The sequence below is a fragment of the Bubalus kerabau genome, chromosome 1 (genome assembly GCF_029407905.1).
Source record: "Bubalus kerabau isolate K-KA32 ecotype Philippines breed swamp buffalo chromosome 1, PCC_UOA_SB_1v2, whole genome shotgun sequence".
NCBI classification, from domain to species: domain Eukaryota; kingdom Metazoa; phylum Chordata; class Mammalia; order Artiodactyla; family Bovidae; genus Bubalus; species Bubalus kerabau.
Window position 1 is genome coordinate 241,459,070 of NC_073624.1, and position 21,105 is coordinate 241,480,174.

General features: G+C 41.9%; 1 protein-coding gene across 6 annotated transcripts; it reads left to right on the forward strand.

Annotated features, from left to right (window-relative positions):
* The first annotated feature begins 1,807 nt into the window (after positions 1 to 1,807).
* Positions 1,808 to 9,806, forward strand: PTTG1 (PTTG1 regulator of sister chromatid separation, securin). Of its 6 annotated transcripts, none has more exons than XM_055561565.1 (6): positions 1,808 to 1,943; positions 2,448 to 2,548; positions 3,481 to 3,662; positions 5,393 to 5,486; positions 8,774 to 8,932; positions 9,654 to 9,806. In XM_055561565.1, exons 2-6 carry the CDS (start codon positions 2,458 to 2,460, stop codon positions 9,731 to 9,733), a joined length of 606 nt encoding a protein of 201 aa, XP_055417540.1. In that variant the 5' UTR covers positions 1,808 to 1,943; positions 2,448 to 2,457; the 3' UTR covers positions 9,734 to 9,806. The 6 variants fall into 6 exon arrangements, with proteins under 6 accessions (XP_055417540.1, XP_055417505.1, XP_055417514.1 ...); XM_055561530.1 differs by having other exon boundaries at positions 1,810 to 1,943; positions 3,478 to 3,662; XM_055561539.1 differs by having other exon boundaries at positions 1,868 to 2,006; positions 3,478 to 3,662.
* The last annotated feature ends 11,299 nt before the right edge of the window (positions 9,807 to 21,105 follow it).

A 21,105-nucleotide genomic window follows, 5' to 3' on the forward strand; every position in this document is an offset into this window, starting at 1 on the left:
TTTTTAAAGCAAAATTTCTCCACGTCTTGGAAATTGGAATTCATTTTGTATGTCTTTATAATTCCTCTGTTCTTTTTCACTTGTTCACCCTTCTGTCCTTCCCCACCAGCTTTGATGAATATATTGTTGAGAAGTTAAAGGTTTAAAGTAAGTATATTGGTACTTGCCTGGCAGTCCAAGTGGATAAGACTCTGCTCTTACACTGCATAGGGCCACAGGTCCCATCCCTGGTTGGGGAACTAAGATACTGAATGCTGCGCAGCGCAGCCAAAAACAAAGTCCTTATTAATTGGTAGACTTTTAAGTTCAGAATTGTGCACTCATTAGATCATCGTTTTGTTCCTAGGGTTGCAAAGAGTCAGACATGACTGAGCAACTGAACAACAGATTCTGTATAATGGAGACACCATCCTAGCCTGAAATACTGATGATAGTCTTGCAATTAGGAAAAAATCAGTACACTTAAAAAAAAAATTGAAGTCTAATTGACTTACAATATTGTATTAGTTTCAGAATCACTCCATTCTTAATCACAACAGAATGACACAAACTTACCATTTTATCTATCTGTACTTTCATTTCTTCTTAATGTTTAATTGTGCTGTTAATATTCTCTAGATCTAATATGGGTTTTCCCCCCACCGACTATTTATTGACTATATATGTATTTTTTATACCTCTAATTTGAAATACAGTTGTTATGTATCCATCTTATGTAGTCATTTCCCTGATGACTACAATGCCTTTCTTCCCGTGCTGCCTCTTTTTAATTTGATCCGGTGTATCTACTCTCTGGAAAAACAGTTGATTATTTCAAGACTTTAGGAAAATAGTTCTGTCACCATCTCACTTTGACTTTTTGAAGTTCACTATCTTCTCATTTAAAAATGTCTTGGACACCCAAGACTTGGGCTTCCCTTGTGGCTCAGCTGGTAAAGAATCCGCGTGCAATGAAATTAAAGTACAATGAAATTGTGCTTTAAAAAGTTGGTGACCTTTTCCTTTCTATGATGAAGTGAAGTGATAGTGGCTCAGTCCTGCCCAACTCTTTGCAACCCCATGGATAGTCCATGGAATTCTCCAGGCCAGAATACTGGAGTGGGTAGCTTTTCCCTTCTCCAGGGGATCTTCCCAACCCAGGGATGGAACCCAGGTGTCCTGCATTGCAGGTGGACTCTTTACCAGCTGAGCCACAAGGGAGGTCCTTTCTATGGTAAAGTGAAAGTGAAAGTCGTTCAGTCCTATTCGACTCTTTGCGACCAGAGGTCTCTCGCATTGCAGGCAGATTCTTTACCAGCTGAGCCACAAGGGAAGCCCTTCTATGGTAAATGGAAATATATTAAACAAGATAAAGGAATCAATTCAAAATGAGGGAGACATTGGTTCGATCCCTGGGTTGGGAATATCTCCTGGAGAAGGGAAAGGCTATCCACTCCAGTATCCTGGCCTGGAGAATTCCATGGACTGTATTGTCCATTGGGTCGCAGAGTTGGACACGACTGAGCGACTTTCATTTTCATTTTGGACGCCAAAGTGTCTCAGGAAAAAAAAAAAAAATCGCAAAAGCCAACTCTGTATCTTGGTATAACATTAATAATAACTTTCTTGGAATTAAAGACCGTACCTACTCTGCTCTATCTCTCGGGGAGGGGGGGGTGGGCGGACATTAAAAAACAACTATTAATAGACATCCACGACCAAGCTGTGAGAGGGTTTGATTTTTTTCCTCCCGGGGAACAAACGAAGAACCTGCCGGGAGAAGCTTTCAGGGCGGAGCCCAGGGAGCTTAGGTTCCTACCATTGGTTCTTCCGGAGCCTCCGCCCCGCCCCTGTCCCGCCTCCTGGATGGACGAACCAATAGGGGCGTAAGTTGTGGTTTAAACACGGAGTCTGGCGCGCCCGCGGGAGAAGGGTCTTGCGAGAGTTTGGCTGTTGCTCCGAACGTGGGTGAACCGAGCGGTACCGAGTGGTTGGGCGGGCACGGTCCGGCGGCGTAGGAAGCGGGAGTAGGCTTTGTGTGTGTGTGTGTGTGTGTGGCGGGGGGGGGGGGGGGGGGGTTCGGGGCCTGGGAACCGGGGTCCAGGTGTCTGGGAGCCGGGGCCTGGGATTTGGGGGCTGGGACTTCCCTGGAACGTCAGACGCGCTCACCCGGCTTGAGCCACGGTCTTGAACTGCGTGCGCGACCCACGGCAGTTGGGGTCCAATGAGTACCAGGGCCTGTGCCAGTCCCAGACAGCCAACTCTTCAGGAATTTAGGGACCCTGACGCAGGCGTCAAGAATTAAGAACTGGATTAAATGTTTGTTGGCTCAAGACCCGGCTTTTACCTCTTCTTAGCTCCTGTTTTTGCGTAGATGGCCCTAGGGTAGAAAGTTGGGTCAGAGCTACACTTTAGCTTCTTTCATCTTCCCTAACTCCCAAGGTTTAACGAGTGTTTCACACCTCTAGTTGATCCAGAATGGCTACTCTGATCTATGTTGATAAGGAAAATGGAGAACCAGGCATCCATGTGGCTCCTAAGGACGGGCTGAAGCTGGGGCCTGTGCCTTGTAAGTATACAGGCGGCTATCAGGTACACAGGTATAGTGAATCAGTGGTGGGTGTGGCTTGGAGCTGGGAGTGGCCCAAATATACTTTGTGGGCAGTTGGAGTCGTGCGTGCTAAGTCGCTTCAGTCATGTCCGACTTTTTGCGACCCTATGGACTCTGTAGTCCGCCAGGCTCTGCTGTCCATGGAATTCTCCAGGCAAGAATACTGGAGTGGGTCGCCATGCCCTTCGCCAGGATATCTTCCTGACCCAGGGATTGAACCAGAGTCTCTTAAATCGCCTGTATTGCCAGGCGGGTTCTTTACCACGAGCGCCACCTGGGAAGCCCAGTGGGAGTCGAGTTGACCCAATACTCCTACTGCGGAGTACTTACGGGTCTCTTCATGTTCAGTATCTTTTTTTTTTTTTAATTATTTATTTTTGGCTGTGCTGGGTCTTTATTGCTGCCTGGCCTTTTCTCTAGGTGCGATGAGTCGGGGATACTTTTTATTTGTGATGCCCAGGCTTCTCATTGCAGTAGCTTGTGTTGTTGCAGAACATGGGCTCTAGGGGATGCTGACTTCAGCAGTTGAGACAGGTGGGCTCAATAGTTGTGGCTCCAGAGCACAGGCTCAATATTTGTGGCACATGGACTTAGTTGCTCTGTGGCATGTGGGAGTTCCTGGATCAGGGATCAAACCCCTGTCTCCTGCATTGGCAGGTGGATTCTTTACTACTGAGAAACCAGAGAAGCCCTCATGTTCAGTATCTTAAAGAGATTATTTAAGAGGGTAGTGAACTGAAATGGTGTTAGGCATAGGACCATCCCACTGTCAAAAGTGGGGGTTAAGTTTGGCTGTGAGAATTAGGCCAAGTTTATAGGCACAGTCAGTTTCAGGTTGCACAGGTGTTTACTGCTGGAATGATCTTATGGTAAGACTTTTTCTTTAGCAGTCAAAGCTTTGGATGGGAGATCTCAGGTTTCAACACCACGTGTTGGCAAAATGTTTGATGCTCCACCAGCTTTACCAAAAACTGCAAGAAAGGCTTTGGGAACTGTCAACAGAGCTACAGAAAAATCAGTTAAGACGAATGGACCGCTCAAACAGAAACAGACAACTTTCTCTACCAAAAAGGTAAGTGTTGGCTATAATTAAAGACTTCAGCACTTTAACTCTTAAAATGACTACTGGCATCTTACCTGACACTCTCCTCTGTGAATGGAAGGAAATAGAGACTAGCAAAGTAGATTAACAGAAGAGAATCATCATACAGTCTTTATCAACTTCTCTGTACCTTGAGATCACATGTATCAGGAGCAGCTGGTTAATATTTTTGCCTCACCTGTCTTTAACAAGTGTCTTAGACTACTGAGTACTGTGAAAAGTGAAAGTGAAGTCGCTCAGTCATGTCCAATTCTTTGAGACCCCGTGGACTGTAGCCTACCAGGCTTCCTCTGTCCATGGGATTCTCCAGGCAAGAATACTGGAGTGGGTTACCATTTCCTTCTGCAGGGGATCTTCCTGACCCAGGGATCGAACCCAGGTCTCCCACATTGGAGGCAGACACTTTAACCTCTGAGCCACCAGGGAAGCTTTTGAGTACTGTGAGGGAGGGTACTTTGCAAGAGGTCATGATGCTAATATAATAGCTCAGGTGCTGCCGTCCTCTTCCCCTCCTTTCAGAGCAAGCACTAGCTTTGTGGGTTATAACTTGATAGCATGTTGACCTTTGTACATGTGTTTACAAACTGTAGGTCAGTGCATCCCAGACTGAGAGGACTTGGCTGTGAAAGATGACTTCAGCATGTGAATTAGCACTGCATTTCAGTAATTGTTTTAATGTGTATTAGGAAAAAAACAACTAGTATACTTGATGTCAAACTGTTACGTGTGGTTTTAGGACAAAGATGTCTTTTTTTTAAAAAACTGAGTTGAGTAAGAGAAATGCTAAGTGCAAGTATTGCAAGGATATAGCAAAAATGATGGGAACGTGACAGAACTGAAATGTGGGAAGCCTTGTCCTAGTAATTTCCTCTAGGCATGCACATGTGATGTAGGAATAAATCAAGACTCTACAAGCTTCCATTTTGGCCCACCACCATCATGGACTGCCTACCAGTTCCAGACTAGAGAATTATCCACGGTGGGCATCTAAAGTCCTTGACTGTCTTTGACTGGCTCTTACTCAGTGTTGTGTATTTGAGGAACACAAATTGGTTTTTAATATTAACTCAATAATTTAGGTAACACTGATGGAAAATCACATTTCCAAAAGCCAAAAATGGCTTCTAGGATTAGTTTCTATTCTGGGTGATTTATGCCCATTTTCTCTTCTATTAGGTTAGGTTGGGTGATTGAGTCAATTAGCTCTGAGTTAACTCTAGTCTGGGGCTTTCCCGGTAACTCAGTAGTAAAGAATCCACCTGCAATGCAGGAGACTCAGGTTTGATCTCTGGGTGGAGAAGATCCCTTGGACAAGGAAATGGCAACCCACTCCAGTATTTTTGCATGGGAAATCTCACGGACAAAGAAGCTTGGTGGGTTACACAGTCCTTGGGATTGCAAAAGAGTCGGACACAACTTACCAACTAAAAACAGACTCTGCTCTGCATTTTGATAATTTATGCTAACAGGTGCTAATACTTGTATCTCAGCCTTAACTTTTGAGTCATGATACTAGAATTGATTGCTGAATTGTATTTGTGTGTGATTTTGAGAATGAGAGGTTATGGTTTCTTAGAAATTGAAAACAAATTTAAAATGTGGTGAAGCAATCCCATGTCTTGAAGAATCTCTCCAATCTCTTGTACTAATCAGTTGACTCTTCACTCTTACTAATGGATGTTTTCTTGGGTTTGTTTTAGATTACTGAGAAGACTGTTAAAGCAAAAAGTTCGGTTCCTGCCTCAGATGACACCTATCCGGAAATAGAAAAATTCTTTCCCTTCAATCCATTAGGTACTCTTTTGGTATTGTCCAAATGCTTTAGCTTTCAGTATCTCTTAGGATCCAATTCAACTGTAACTTGATATGGCTCTGAATATGATTTGTGATCTAAAACTATAACAAGGCTGTCTGAATCTGGGGTGCTTTGGACAGATACTTGTGGATTTATTTTTAAGGCATCATCTTAAGTCAGAAGAGGAATCAGAGCAAAGATGGGAAAAAATTCTTGTCCTCAAAAGCTAAAACCATCCAAGGGGAGATTACTTGTTCAGTGTTAGCAGACAGCCTTCCTAGCAAGCCCACTTTTAGAAAATGGACTTGATGTCAAGTTGAACAATGAAAAGCAAGCCTGAAAAATCCACATAGCCAGTGAGAACATATGCTTTTTGACTTCTTCAACCTCCTACATGTATCTGAAATATTTTTTATAATAGAATCGACTTTTTTCAAGCTTTAGTGTACTCACATTGAGGAGAGTAGACTGTATGCCAGGTGCTATTGGCTTAGGATGTAGTGGTTAACAAGGCAGGCCCCACCCTGAGGAAGCCCAAGATTTGGAGGGCAAGTCAGACACTGAACAATTCTTTCACTTTGAGTGCCTGGAAGAGCAAGGAAGTGTTTTCTCAGAAAGTGACTTCCAGTGGAGGCTTGAAGGATGTAAGGAGAGAGTTGGGTGGAGAAGGGGCAGGGCTGGGCGCCAGCACTGTAACAGACAAGAGATCTTGAGGCAGAAAGGACTGGAGTGGTTCTGGAAAACTGAAAAGCAGGGTGAACGATGACACTGGTGAGGGGGTTGGCCAAATCACACAGGGTCTTTGAGATTCCTGAGCTGGGTTTTTTGCCTTTTGATCCAAAGAGCATTTAATTATTCCACTAGTGTACATCTCGGAGAAGGCAATGGCACCCCACTCCAGTACTCCTGCCTGGAAAATCCCATGGATGGAGGAGCCTGGTGGGCTGCAATCCATGGGGTCGCTGAGGGTCCGACACGACTTAGCGACTTCACTTTCACTTTTCACTTTCATGCATTGGAGAAGGAAATGGCAACCCACTCCAGTGTTCTTGCCTGGAGAATTCCAGGGACGGGGGAGCCTGGTGGGCTGCTGTCTATGGGGTCGCACAGAGTCGGACACGACTGAAGTGACTTAGCAGCAGCAGTAGCAGTATACATCTAGGCTGTTTCTGGCTTTTATATATGTTACAAAACAATTCTGCAATTATTGTTGAGAGTTTGTGAGTATACCTAGAGAGTAAACTCCAAGAATTACTGGGTCTCAAAGCTGTGTGATTAAGTTTTGATAAAATGTGGTGCATCTCATCATTATCATTCAGGAAAATGAGGTAGATTTATGCATATTGAGGGCTTTCCAGGTAACTCAAATGGTAAAGAGTCTGCCTGTAATGCAGGCGACCTGGGTTGGGAAGATCCCCTGGAGAAAGGCGTGGAAACCAACTCCAATATTCTTGCCTGAAGAATTCCTCCATGAACGGCCTGGTAGGCCAGAGTCCATGAGGTTGCAAAGAGTTAGACATGACTGAGCGGCTAACACTTTCACACTTTGAGCATATTGGCCAGGAAAGAGGACTACGTACAATAGCTGTGTTGGGGGAAAGAGATATTGCTAACCTGGCTTCCAAAATAGCATAAGTTATTGAAACCACCTTCAGTGGATGAGGATGCCCGCTTTCCCCTTGTTCTCTAACTGCAAATGTTTTAAAACTATCAGAAAGATAATTGGTATTTTGTTGTTTAAAATTGTGGTATGTGAGTGTGTCTGAGCATATTTGACTATTGGTCATTTATAGTTTTTAAATTTTCTGTTTGTATCTTTGTTTTCTCTTGACTTTTGTGCCTTTCTTATACTCTGTGTCTGTGTAAGAACTCTCTGGATAAAGGTAATTAGCCCTGTGTGTTGCAGACTTATTTCCTCTGGGGTCTTTTGTCTGTTTGTTTTTCTTTACAATTCAGTGGTTTAAATTAAGTAGTCACATAAACTGTTTCTTAAATTTCTTTTAGGACTTTTACACTCTTAAAAATTAGTGAAGACCCCAAAGAACTTTTTGCATGTTGTTTTATATATCCTATATTTTAAGTTAAAATTGAAAAGCTTAAAAGTGTTAATTTGTTAAAATACAATAAATCCATTACATTAGTGTACATAGCTTAAAACAAAATTTAATGAGTGGCGTGGTTTTATGTTTTTGAAAATTTGCTTAATCTGGCTTAACATAAAACAGCTAGAGTCACATGGGATTGTGCATTCCATCTGTTGAATCTGTTTTTGGTTGACGTACATGAAGAAAATCTGGCCTTTTGCAGCCATGGTTAGGAAAAGAGAAACATTTAAAGTCTTTTCAGATAAGTATAGATAGTGTTCTTTGCTATTACACTAAAATTCAACTTGTGGCTGCTTCTGTATGCATAGTTGCAATGTAGAATCTGAAACCATTTCAGTAATCATTGTATTCTCTGACACTTAAATCCATTGGTCTGTTTTGCACTTTGAATGTCTTATCCTGCATTTATCACCATTGATCATTTAGAAATACTGGTTTGCTGGGAAATGTAGTTCATCCACAAGTTGAAATGTTTCTTTATGCGTGTCAAAAGCACACTCATTAATGCTTACCACTGACCTCATCAGAAAAGTCTTCAGTACTAGGGAGCTCTCAAGCTAATGATTGCAAATAAGTTTTCTGAAATTCTAGGGGTTTTATTCCTCTTGAAACTGTGGATTTTATCACTGGCAACAAATACTGCTTCTCTTGAACTGGTAGACTTTCATTGCTTGGAGAAAATGTGCAACACATATCCAAGTCTGAGTTACCAAAGTTTTTCAGTTTTTTATAGTAAATGGTGTCCAGAAGTAACACCTCTGGTTTAGCTTGCAAATCAAATAATTGCACATATCTTTTTTCTTGGAAAACACCACGGTACTTCAGTATATGATTTCACAACTTATACAGAATACTAAAAAGACCTGTTTTCAAGGGTTGAGAGCTCATAAAATTAATACTTTTTTTACTGCATATGGTAAAGTGATATGTGAAACAGGCACTTTTTAAAAATACCAGTGAATGGTAGTGAGAAATCCTGCCTTGATTTGTGCTAAGGCACAGAAGTTTTATCCTCTGTTGCTTTTGGACCACCATTGCAGATGTCAGCACAGTGGGAAAAGGTATTAGTATTAGTATGAAAATAGTTTGAGCTCCTGGGCCCCATGAAAGGGTCTCAGACTGGCAGGGTGCCACTCACCACCCTGAGAACTGCTGCCCTGACCAAGTGCTTTCTATGGCAGATTTTGAGAGTTTTGACCTGCCTGAGGAGCACCAGATCGCCCACCTCCCCTTGAGTGGAGTGCCTCTCATGATCCTTGATGAGGAGAGGGAGCTTGAGCAGCTGTTACACGTGGGCCCGCCTTCGCCTCTGAAGATGCCTCCTCTGCTGTGGGAGTCTAGTAAGTGAACAAGTGCCCTCCTAGAAGGGCTGTAAACAACCTGTGTCATAATACTTCCATTACTGTGAGGATAGGGTTGTGCAGAAGGTTAGTAATTTCTGTCCTTCACACTGAAGGAATAAGGTTTCAGGATAATGAGAACTATTCTCAATTGGTACTGTTTTTTAGTTGCAAATACCCAATAAAATTAAGTCATTCTGGAATCTGGACAGTCTTACATACAAGCAAAACAAGGTGAAATTTAGTGTATAACTTTTTATATTAAGAGTTGATGTAAAATAAACTTGCTTGAAATGAGAGTTCCAAGTTAATCCAAAGCTCATGTAGGATCAAGACCCACACAATAGCAGGAGGTTTTAGGTCTTGGTTCAGATTGGTGGTCAAAAGCCACTATCAGCATGTTTTCTATTATATCTGATGGAATAACTTACATTATTTGCCAGATTACAGTAGTGATAATTGTTGGCAGTTACTTGGGTCTCTAAGAGAATTTGGGGTACTTCTATGATTTATTTCATAATAAAGGTTAATTCTGGGACCATAGCCACCTTCTAAGAAATAAGTGAAAAGGTGTATGTAGATGTATGTAGGTGGGGGGCAGGGGTATAATTCATGAGACAAAGGGGAAAAGAGTTCGAGTTCATGATTAAAGTGAAACCAATGTGTGTGTTGACGGACATGCGGATTTGCAGATACTGAATAAGAAATTCCTGTTTTCTAGATCTGTTGCAGTCTCCCTCAAGCATTCTGTCGACTCTGGATGTTGAATTGCCACCTGTTTGCTGTGACTTAGATATTTAAATTTCTTAGCACTTTATAGTTTGGCTATGTATTAATGGTTTGTATTAATAAAGCAATTCTTTGTTTAACAGACTGTTCCTAATATTGTGGTTGGTATTGTTTAGAATTTGCTTAAAATGTAGCAGGCTATAGGCTGCACAGCCCTTAGCCCGCTGTTGCTGTTGGTGCCCGCTGCCTTAACCTTGCACCCTGTCCAGGCAATGGTGACCATGAGACTTGCTAGTGGTCCTGCTCAGCCATTGGTTTGTACTGTGGTGGGCCCCTCCCCCAAGGGACCAACTGTCAGTGAGTGACGGTTAGTGGTCTGCTCAGCCATTGATTGGTGCTGCAGTGGGCCCATCCCCCAGGCAACCAACTGTCAATGAGCAACTGTTAGTGGCAGAAGTGGTGGTTGTCAGGTGGAGAGTGAGGTAAGAGAAGGATCCTGGCCCTTTCTCTGCGGGCCTCCAACTCACCCACCCTCAGGCCAGTGAGTGAGCTAAGGGGCCCAGGGAACTGGCTGGGAGCTGTCTGTGTCCTGCAGGGCTCCAGAGCCCTCACCAAGGCTGGCCGCTGGCCCGGCCCAGACCTTGAGGAGGCGATGAACCTCTCCCCTCTCCCTATCTCTGTGACCGAATGGCAGCGGCTGTCTGCTTGGGTCACAGTTTTTGGGACCTGCCCCTGCTGTACGGGCAGCCTGAGGAGAGAGGGCCAGTTGGGTCCTGGGTGCCTGGATCCCTCAGCCACGACCAGAGTCTCGGGACCTGGCCCTGAGGGAGCCACAAACTAAGCTCTGCCTCCTGTCAGCCAGACCCCAGACCTCGGAGGGTGGAAGTTGTACCTGGGACCTGGTCCTTTCTTGTCAGAACAGAGAATAACTTTTATTTAATGCAACATTTACTTGACCATGACCTGACTTCAAGAACAAAGGATCTGACACAAGGAGTTCACAACAATTAGCCATTCCCCTCCCTCACTTTTCCTAGAAAAGGGCTTTGCTGAAGGCTTTTGGGGAGTTTGGGGGTCTTAAGGCATGAGCCAACCATCTCTCTGCATGGCTCTCAGTGAACCTTTCTCTGTACCATACTCCAACGCTTTGGTATTGTTTGGCCTCACTGGGCGTGGGGCACACCAACTTGTATTTTGGTAATAAAAACTGTGAAAACTAGTAAACATGTTTAACAGATGAGAGTCTATAATGTGATGAGAAGTTTGTCTAAGTTGAAAAACTTAACCTAAAACCCTCTGATTTAACAGCTTACTTTAAAAGCTGCCACTGTTTTCCCTGAAACATATACCTCTCCATGTATACTTGACTCCGTTTTTGTGGCCATTAACTGGTGACAGTTATTAGACCTCTTAATTAGAAGAGCCACTTCCAGCTCATTAAGTGTCTATTGCTAGGAATTCTTTATTGCTGTTTCTATCTAGTTTCTAATGACTTCAATACCCTGTATTCAGTGATCAAAATTTGAAAGACTCTAAATCTCTTGAGAAATCTGCCTTCTTGAGCTCTTCAACTGGGCTCTTTGAAGACCACAGCAGATAATTTACTGGTAGTGAGATCTACTCTTTACCCTAGGAAACTCTATTTAGTTGTTAACTCTGTGTTGGGAATTGTTTTTAAGTCTTTAATAAGCGTTATGTTTCATGTTCATGATCCTGTTTTTCAGAGGAGGACATTGAAGTTTAGAAGCTTCATGTGCCGAAGGCATGAAGTGCTAGAAAATGATAGAACTGGTATTTTGAGTCCATAACTGATACCAGAATCAAAATATCAGATTGCTAATGGTTGCCTCTGGATTTTTTTTCTTATTTGGCAGAAAGGGTTGATGATGATTTAAAAAAATTAACCATTGCCACTATTTTAAGTTAGAGTTTTACATATACTTCATTTTAGAGATTCTCTTTGAAAGGCAGACCTGTTAAATAGTAGGCCCTTGTTTCCAGCACTTGGTCGAGTGGTGATAGAGTGCTGGCTGCCTTTTAGGTGGAGTGTGGGTTTTCTGTCTTCTAGACCGTATGTAAGATGGCTTGAAGGGAGAAGTGAAGCATTCCTCTTATTCTGTCTCTTCTGTGACCCAGCCTATTTAACTCACTTAACTTGCCTGGCCAGTCAACTGAATTTGATCCTTGCTTAATACTAACCTATACAGGAAATCTTTCTCCTGGAATGTCTGTAGCATCCATAAGCAAGTTACAATGTGAGCCCTTTCTTTCCCATTATTATTAGAGGAATCTACAGGATACTAGGCATGAAATGACAGGAACATACACAGTCACTGGTCCTGACTTTAAAACTTTGACCCTCTAAACATTACTGAATCCGTCTGGATTTCTGAAATCAGTAGAAAGATTTTTAAAATAAGATAACTTGGCACGTGACTTTAAGGAAGAGGATTAGACTTCACATCCTCAGGTATAATCAGGCCAGTTTGACAGCTAACCCTAATTCTGAGTGGCTTTCATACCCTATAATAAATACATTTAGAAACTTTGGAAAGTGGGTTTGTTGTGGAGGAAACAAAGATCTAGGAGCAAGAGGTCAGTTCTTTACCAGGTCCTTGGTCAGACCTGAGCACAAATGATCTTCTCTCCACTGTTTATCAGAACTCAAAATGCTTAATATTTGTTGACTTCGAGAATTTTAAACAGATGCTTCTTTAGTATAGATAATTCTCTCTTTGTGGGTGTTGTTGCTGTTTGTAGCAGTTTACTAAGTATCACGTGTTGTTTGGTTTCATTAAGAGAAAGCTTATGAGAAGGCTTGTTTGGAAATCTGATCTGTCCTAAATGTAGAATTAAAGTTTATTTCTTTCAATCACACTGTTCCCCTACACTGCATTTAAGCATGAACTTATGTAAAGTTTAGCCACACCTAACTTATTTTTGCATTGGCATTTTTTCAGGTTTCAAATTCCAATTAACCTTCAACAGGAACGCAATTAGAATTTTTAAAAAATATATTGTTAGTATTCTCTATTAAACTGCTGCTGCTGCTGCTAAGTTTCTTCAGTCGTGTCCGACTCTGTGCGACCCCATAGACAGCAGCCCACCAGGCTCCTCCGTCCCTGGGATTCTCCAGGCAAGAACACTGGGGTGGATTGCCATTTCCTTCTCCAATGCATGAAAGTGAAAAGTGAAAGTGAAGTCGCTCAGTCGTGTCCGACTCCTACCGACCCCATGGACTGCAGCCTACCAGGGTCCTCCATCCATGGGATTTCCCAGGCAAGAGTACTGGAGTGGGGTGCCATTGCCTTCTCCCTCTATTAGACTAATTCTGATCTGACCTGTATAAGGAAAGTTAGTCCCTATACCAAGTCCCAGAAGGGTTAGTACTATGATGGAAATCCTAATTTGACTTTGTTCTTTCCAGTCATTTAATCATTTATCATTTATTAGGCCCAATGTGCTAGGAAATAAGCCTACTGTGGTTAAATAACAATATTGCCCCTGCCCTCAGATGTCTGGCATCAAGTAGGGAGAGAGGTATCAAATGCCACTGTGATACAGGAAGATGCACGTGGGGTGGGGAAGACCAGTTCTTGGGGAACACTCCCCAGCCCAGTCTAGGGAAGGCTTCCTGGGGAAGTACATGTGGATGGAGCCTTGATGGAAGAGAAGTGTTTTGAGCAGAGGGAACAGCTTTTGCAAATGGCAGGAGGCAAGTGAACACAGCTTGTTAAATGAAAATTGCCTTTGTTTTTTTCCTGCTTTAGGTTTGAGCAGTGTGGTTGCCAACAAAGGAGAGTGAAGCAAGGACCATATGGCTATTTGAACTGTGCAAGGGGTTTTGAGTTTGGCATGGGGGTGTTGGGTGCCATGGAAAGATTTTCTTTTGTTTTTCATTTATCATTTATTTAATAGTATTTTTCTGCAAAATCATAGCAAACTATTTTCAGCAATGAATATACATATATCTTAAACTGTATACATATACCTCAACTGTATATAAAACAAAAAAATATTACAGAAAAATTTGAAATTTTGACAAGATATGTAGCAAAATCCAGTTACTGAAAAGAGCATATATGGGGTGGTTAGTTGTGCTGCCTCTGTATCAATATACACTTTGAGTATCATCCTTCTGTACTATGATGCATTTAATTTTTTCTTATATCTGCAAATATAAATTTCACTAATATTTTCCCTTTGAAATATAGAAACAACTCTGCAGTGTTCCAGGGATCCCATAATGAGAAATGCTCTTTTGTATATACCATCTTGAGTTCTTAAAAGTTCTTTTGCTCTCACAGAAACCATATATACTATTTCCAAGGTGCACTATACATTAAAAAAATTTTTTTTATTTTATATTGGAGTACAGATGATTAACAATGTAGTTACTTTCAGGTGTACAGCAAAGTGATTCAGTTGTACATATATATGTATTCTTTTCCAAATTCTTTTCTCATTTAGGTTATTACAGAGTATTGAGCAGAGTTCCCTGTACTATACAGTAAGTCCTCGTTATCTGTTTTAAATATATCAGTGTATACATGTCCTAAACTCCCAATCTATTCCTTCTCTTCACCTTCCCCTCTGGTAACCATAAGTTCTCTAAGACTGTGAGTCTTTCTGTTTTATAAATAAGTTTATTTGTGTGTGTGTGTGTGTGTGTGTGTATATATATATATATATATATTTAGATTCCATGTATAAGTAAAATCACATATTTCTCTTTCTCTAACATGCTTCACTTAGTGTGATAATCTCCAAGTCCATCCTTGCTGCTGCAAATGGCATTATTTCATTCTTTTTAATGGCTGAGTAATATTCCACTGTGTGTATGTATCACATCTTTATCAATTCATTTGTTGATGGACATTTAGGTTGCTTCTGTGTCTTGCCTATTGTAAACAGTGCTGCAGTAAATACTGGGGTGCATGAATCCTTCTGAACCATGTTTTTCTCTGGATATATGCCCAGAGGTGGGATTGATGGAGCATATGGTACCTCTATTTTTAGTTTCTTCAGGAAACTTCATACTGTTTTCTATAGTAGCTGTACCAATTTACTCTCCTACTAACAGTGTTGGAGGGTTCCTTTTTCTCCACACCCTTTCCAGCATTTGTTATTTGTAGACTTTTTGATCATGACCTTTCTGACCAGTGTGAGGTGAGGTAAGGTAGTTTTGATTTGCATTTCTCTAATAATCAGTGATGTTGAGCATCTTTTCATGTGCTTCTTGTCCATCTGTAATTTTTTTTTTTTTGGAGATTTATCTATTTAGGTCTTCTGCCCAGTTTTTTATTGTGTTTTTTTTTTTTTTTTTTTTTTTTTTTATTGAGCTGCATGAGCTGTTAATAAATTTTGGAGATTAATCCTTTGTCCCATTTTTTGCTAGTATTTTCTGCCATTCTGTAGGTTTTTTTTTTTTTTGTTTATGGTTTGCTTTGTTGTGCAAAAGCTTTTGAGCTTAATTACATCTTATTTGTTTATTTTTATTTCCATTACTCTAATAGATGGATCAAAAAAGATATTGCTGTGATTTATGTCAGAGTATTCTGCATATGTTTTTTTTCTAAAAGAGTTTTATAGTATCTGGTCTTTCATTTAGGTCTTTAATCCATTTTAAGTAATTGTGTATGGTATTAAAGGTTATTTTAATTTCATTTTTTAACTTGTAGTTTTCCAATTTTCCTAGCACCGTTTTCCATTGTATACTCTTGCCTCCTTTGTCATAGACTAGGTGACCATAGGTGGGTTTATTTCTGGCTTTTCTATCCTGTTCCACTGATCTATAGCTCTGTCTTTGTGCCAATACCATACTGTTTTGATGACTGTTGTTTTGTAGTATAGTTTGAAGTCAGGGAGCCTGATTCCTCCAGTTCTGTTTTCCTTTCTAAAAGTTTCTTTGGCTATTAAGAGTCTTTTGTGTCTTCATAAAAATTTTAAGATTTTTTATTTTAGTTCTGTGAAAAACACCATCAGTAGTAATCTGATAGGGATTGCATTGAATCCATAGATTGCCTTGAGTACTGTTGTCATTTTGACAATAATGATTCTTCCAGTCCAAGAACATTGTATGTCTTTCCATGTCTACATATGTACATGTCTACATATGTAGATCTACTTTATCCTTTTTTAATGAACATATTTTATTCCATTGTATAACTGTATCATATTTTCTAATTCTAAACTATGCAACAGCAAACATCCTTGTAAAAACACCTGAGGACACTTGTATGAGGGGTTGTTTTCTGTGTACATTTTTGACTCTTGTGCTTTCTTCCTATCATTTGTCATCCTTCCAGTTCCAACTCCTTGATTCCTCCTGAATCCTTAGTCTTGTTTCCACTGTCATCTCCTCAAGATCATTTCTTTGTCATCATCATGATCTGTAAGAGTCCAAATTGGTCTCCCTACTTCCAGAGCAAGTATGAAAATATCTGTAAAGCTATGTGTTCATCTCTTACCAGGATTATCTTTGTGTGTGTGTGTGTGTGTGCGTGCGTGCGCGTGCAAACACGTTTGAGATTAGCATAATCTTATGAAAATTTGTATATTAATAGGATTATACCATTGAAAGAAAGAAAATGCCCTTCCCTTTGGAACCTTGAGGGCCTGGAGGTTTGAGAGATTGCCTTCCTATTGTTGATTACCAACTGACCTCATTGTGGAGTTGGGAGTGTCAGGTTTTGACCTTGCCTTACTACCTGCTCCGAAGGTTGTAGGATGTCTGAACACCCAGTTTGTGACTTAAGTTGGAGATTGGGCAGCTGATTCTGGGACAGCCTCAAAAGAGGCTGGGGATTGGATGCCGTACTGTCGTATGTTAGTGTCTTTGAGAACTGAAGGGCATTCCCGGAGAAAACCATCTTCTGCAGCCAGTGAGCATCCCTAAGGATTTCAGGATCAACCAGCTTTGGGAGCTGACCCCACGCAACATGGCCTGACAAGTTTTACACTCATACTTATCCTCCTACTTTGAGTCAACTGTTTTCATACCTCCTCTCTTTTTTTAAAGTGGCAAAAAATTTTATTTAAAAAATTTTATTTTATATTGGGGTATAGTTGTTTTACAATGTTGTGTTAGTTTCATATATATAGTTAAAGTGATTTATTTATACATATATCTATATTTATACATATATCTATTCTTTTCCCATACAGGTTATTACAGTGTATTGAAGAGAGTTCCCTGTACTATATATATAGTAGGTCCTTGTGGCTTATTCATACCTTCTCCACTCTCTAAACTTTTACCTTTCTCCCCAGCACCCCTGCCTCTCAGGTAGGGTACCTCTCTGTAGCAGAGGAAGGCTCCCATCAACAGTCATTTATTCTATAAACTGCCTGAATCCTGCAAAAGAGGTGTCCTTCCTGTGATCATAGGCCAGTGTCTCCACATGTGCTCTGGGTCACTTCCCCTCTTCAGTTATCATCTTCCTCTCCATTTTATTTATTTAATTTTTGCAACTTCTTTAGTCTCAACTGCACCTTAAAATCCTTATCTCCATATCTATCTTAAATGTCACCTTGTAAGGTCTTAGTGTTGGCCTCTTTTCTCACTCTACAAACCTTCTCCTTGTGATCTTATTATCTACTGCTGCGGTTTGGAATCCCACCTCTGTGCTGTGTTTGTGTCTGTAGCCCACTTCTCTCCCCTGAACTCTGAGACCCCTGTCTATAGTTGCTTACCTCAGATCTCATCTAATATATATAAATTAGAACTCTTGGTTCTCCCCCACCAAATCTGCCCTTTGCTAGCCTTCTCTACCTCCATAAAGGGCATTTACTCATCTCAAACCAAATGTGATGGTTCTGCTTCTAGTATACATTTCTAGTTTTAGTTTGCTCACTTCTTTCCCACCCTTCCGATGAAAGCTGTTATCTCTCATGACAATCAAAGGCCTCGAACTGGTCATTCTGCTTCTGCTTATGCCACTTCCAGTCCATTCAAACCATCGACCAGAGTGACAGTTGAAAAGGCCAATCTAATTGTCAGTCCGCTGCTTAGACTGTAATCCAAGTAGATTCCCATCCTGCCTCAGGTAACATCTGAATTTGTCTCCCTGGCCCTGTAAGCTCTGCCTGATCTGGGCCCTACCTGGCCTTCCAGTGTCCCCCTTTTCTGTCTTCCCTTTCCCCTGAAGCCAGATGTACCCATCTTTCAGTTTTTGAGCTCACTGTTCCTGTTCGCGGTATGGCCCCTATAGGAGGCATCACCTGGTTTCATGGCAGGTACCTCCTGAATTTGGCTTCGCAGGTGGCACTGGTGGTAAAGAACCCACCTACTAATGCAGGAGACACAAGAGATGCCGGTTCAATCCCTGGGTTGGGAAGATCCTCTGTTGGAGGACACAGCAACCCAACTCCAGTATTCTTGCCTGGAGAATCCCATAGACAGAGGAGCCTGGTAGGCTACAGTCCACGGGGTCGCAAAGAGTGGGACACGACTGAGCGACTTCACTTTCACTTTCATTTTCAGGGTTAATTCCCCCTTAGTACTGAGGTACAAATTTTTTACTATGTGTTTTCCCACGTGTCTTTATAAAATGAATCTTTGTGTTACAAATGAGGAAGTGAGGCTTCCAAAGTTTGTGAAACAGGTGGCAGGTTGTTGGAGCCTAGAGTCACACTCATGTCTGTCTGGCCCCAGTCTCTGTGTTTTCCTTCAGCTTTATTGAAACATAACTGACATAGAGCACTGTGTAAGGTGTACAGTGTGTTGATTTGAGATACATATATTACAAAATGATTACCACTATAGTGTTAGCTAACACCTCCATCACATCACATGTTCATCTTTTTTTGTGGTGAGAACATTTAAGATGTTAACAACTTTCAGTTATATAATACAGTATTCTTAGCCATAACACCATGCTGTACATTAGATCCTAGGAACTTATTTGTCTTATAACAAAGTTTGTACCCTTTGATCAACATCTCACTCTACTTGTTTCTATAAATTTGACTTTTTAAAAATCCACATACAAGTGACACCATACATACAGTATTAGTCTTTCTCTGGCTTATTTCACTTATCATAATGTCCTCAAGGTGTATTCATGTTGTTGAAATGACAGGATATCCTTCTTTCTCACCGCTGAATAGTATTCCATGGTGTGTGTCTGTATATATGTATATCACATCTCTCTAATCCATTCATCTGTTGATGGACACTTAGGTTGTTTTCGTATCTGTGAATGATACTGCAGTGAACATGCAGCAGACATCTCTTGGAAATCCTGTTCTCATATTCTCTGGATGTGTACTAGATGTGCTGGATCATATGGTGGTTCTGTTATTAATTTTTTGAGGAATGTGGTTAAGACTCTTAGTAGTCTATTCACTGTTCTATAAATTATGAGGTTTTACAGCCTGGCTGTTGGGAACAGTGCTATCCTCAGCTCTGTCTGAGCTCTGGCCTTCTTCCCTTCAATCCAGTTTCTTGCATGCATGTGGTGGACTTGACGGAGACCCTCTGCAGATTTTCAGGGTTCTCTCTGCCTCTCTAGTGCTCTAGCTGCCATGGTCTTCCCTGAGTTTCTGCTCTGTTTCTTCAACTCTGGGGGCTGGCCACTCTGTGGCCTTGAAGCCCACAAAGCAATATGCTGGGGCAGTCCTAGAACTCACTTCGTTTGTTTCCCATTCCTCAGGGATTGCTGCCTTTTCTTGCCCAATGTCTATTCTCCTGGAAACCATGTTTCTTAGATTTGTCTTGATTTTAGTTGTTTTTGGTAGGAGGGTAAATTGGTCCTTATTCCATCTTACTTGGTTGAAATCAAAAGTTCCCTCCAGGTATCATCTTTTCTTTTTTTTTTTCCAGGTAAAATTACATACATCAAATTCACCATTTAAAAATTTTAACCATTTAACATGTACAATTCAGTGGCTTTAAGTATATTTGCATTGCTAGGCAGCCATGACCACTACCTAATTTCACTGCCCATTAAGCAGTCAGTCCTCATTTCATTTACTTTTTAATGAAGCCCATTTGGCCTTGGGATAAATGCTACATGGCTCCCAACGTTATGTGGTGGCTCCCAGGGACATGATGATATGAGGAATCACCTGGAAATCTCTTCCTAGTGACTCAACTCACGTCCGTCCATCCTTTAGCTCTCCACAGAGACAACTTCTCTTACCAGAAGCTTTTCCTAATACCCTAATATTGAGTTAGGTTCCTTTCTTTTTGCTCAATTAGCCCCAGACCCTTAAACTTCTAGTGCTTACCAGACTAAGGTGTGTCTGGCTGTCTCTTCTGCTTCCCCGGCAGCTGGCTGAGGTCTATCTTCTGTCTCGCCTGGAATGTGGTAGGTGTTCCAGTATTTGCTGAAATGAGGGACTGTGTCCAGGGAGATCTGGTGACTGCACTGTGTCCAATGTTAACATCATGCAGAGTCAGGGCTGAGGAGCCTTCCCTCATCAAAGGTTTCTGCAGAGAGTTGTGGGCAGAGCACAAATATGGGGCTGACCTCCCGTTCCATCCTCCCCTCCCCCTGCCCTGGTAGATGACTGACTGTGTTCTGAGAAGTTCCCAGCCATCGGGGTAGAAATGTGAACCAGTTTCCTTTCTTCACCACTGGTGAAGGGTGGTGAAGGGTGAAGGCCCTTCAAGTGGTGAAGGGCCACCAGTGGTGTTTTGTTGACCTTGCCTTTATGTTGTTCAGTCACTCAGTTGTGTCTGATGCTTTATGACCCCATGGACTACAGCGTGCCAGACTTCCCTGCCCTTCACTATTTCTTGGAGTTTGCCCAAACTCATGTCTATCGAGTCAATGATGGCATTGAATGATCTCATCCTCTGTCATCCCCTTCTCCTGCCGTCAATCTTTCCCAGCAACAGGGTCTTTTCCAATGAGTCGTCTCTTCACATCTGGTGGCCAAAGTATTGAAGCTTCAGCATCAGTCGTTCCAATGAATATTCAGGGTTGATTTCCTTTAGGGTGGGTGGTAGGTGATGCTTAACAGTGTTTCAACAGATTCCATAGCTCTCTGGTTACTTTTGGTTAAAATGAATTTGGAGCTTAGAATATAAGGCTCAATGCTATTTGTCTAAAAGCTCCAGTCTCAAACTCATCACAAGCCTTCTCCCTGTGGCCCAGCATAAGCTAGAACTGGGACTGAACCAACGCTGCATGTTCTTCTCTTGACCGCCCCCCCCCCTCCACCCCTGCCCTGAAGCTTCAAGCCCCTCATGGGTCTTCTGCAGCCCAGTGCTGGGGGGTGGGGGAGGGGGGCAGCTGGAAGAAGAGAGATTCTCCTTGTGTGACTGACTGCATGCTGGTTATGGGGAGTGTCCTGGCTTTGCTCTGGGTGTTGCTCTGTGTAGTGCTGGTGGCCACCACTGTGTGGGTATGTGCGTGTGATCACATGCTCCTCCATGGCTGTGGATCCCTGCCCTGCTGAGAATGGCAGCCATGCCTCTTCCCACACTTCTTCCT

Excerpts from the sequence above, each read along its gene's own strand:
- PTTG1 (XM_055561530.1), top strand. The coding sequence starts at position 2,458 with ATGGCTACTCTGATCTATGTTGATAAGGAAAATGGAGAACCAGGCATC. Across the intron at positions 2,549-3,477 it reads GAAGCTGGGGCCTGTGCCTT|CAGTCAAAGCTTTGGATGGG; the intron begins GTAAGTATACAG and ends CTTTTTCTTTAG. Across the intron at positions 8,933-9,653 it reads TCCTCTGCTGTGGGAGTCTA|ATCTGTTGCAGTCTCCCTCA; the intron begins GTAAGTGAACAA and ends CCTGTTTTCTAG.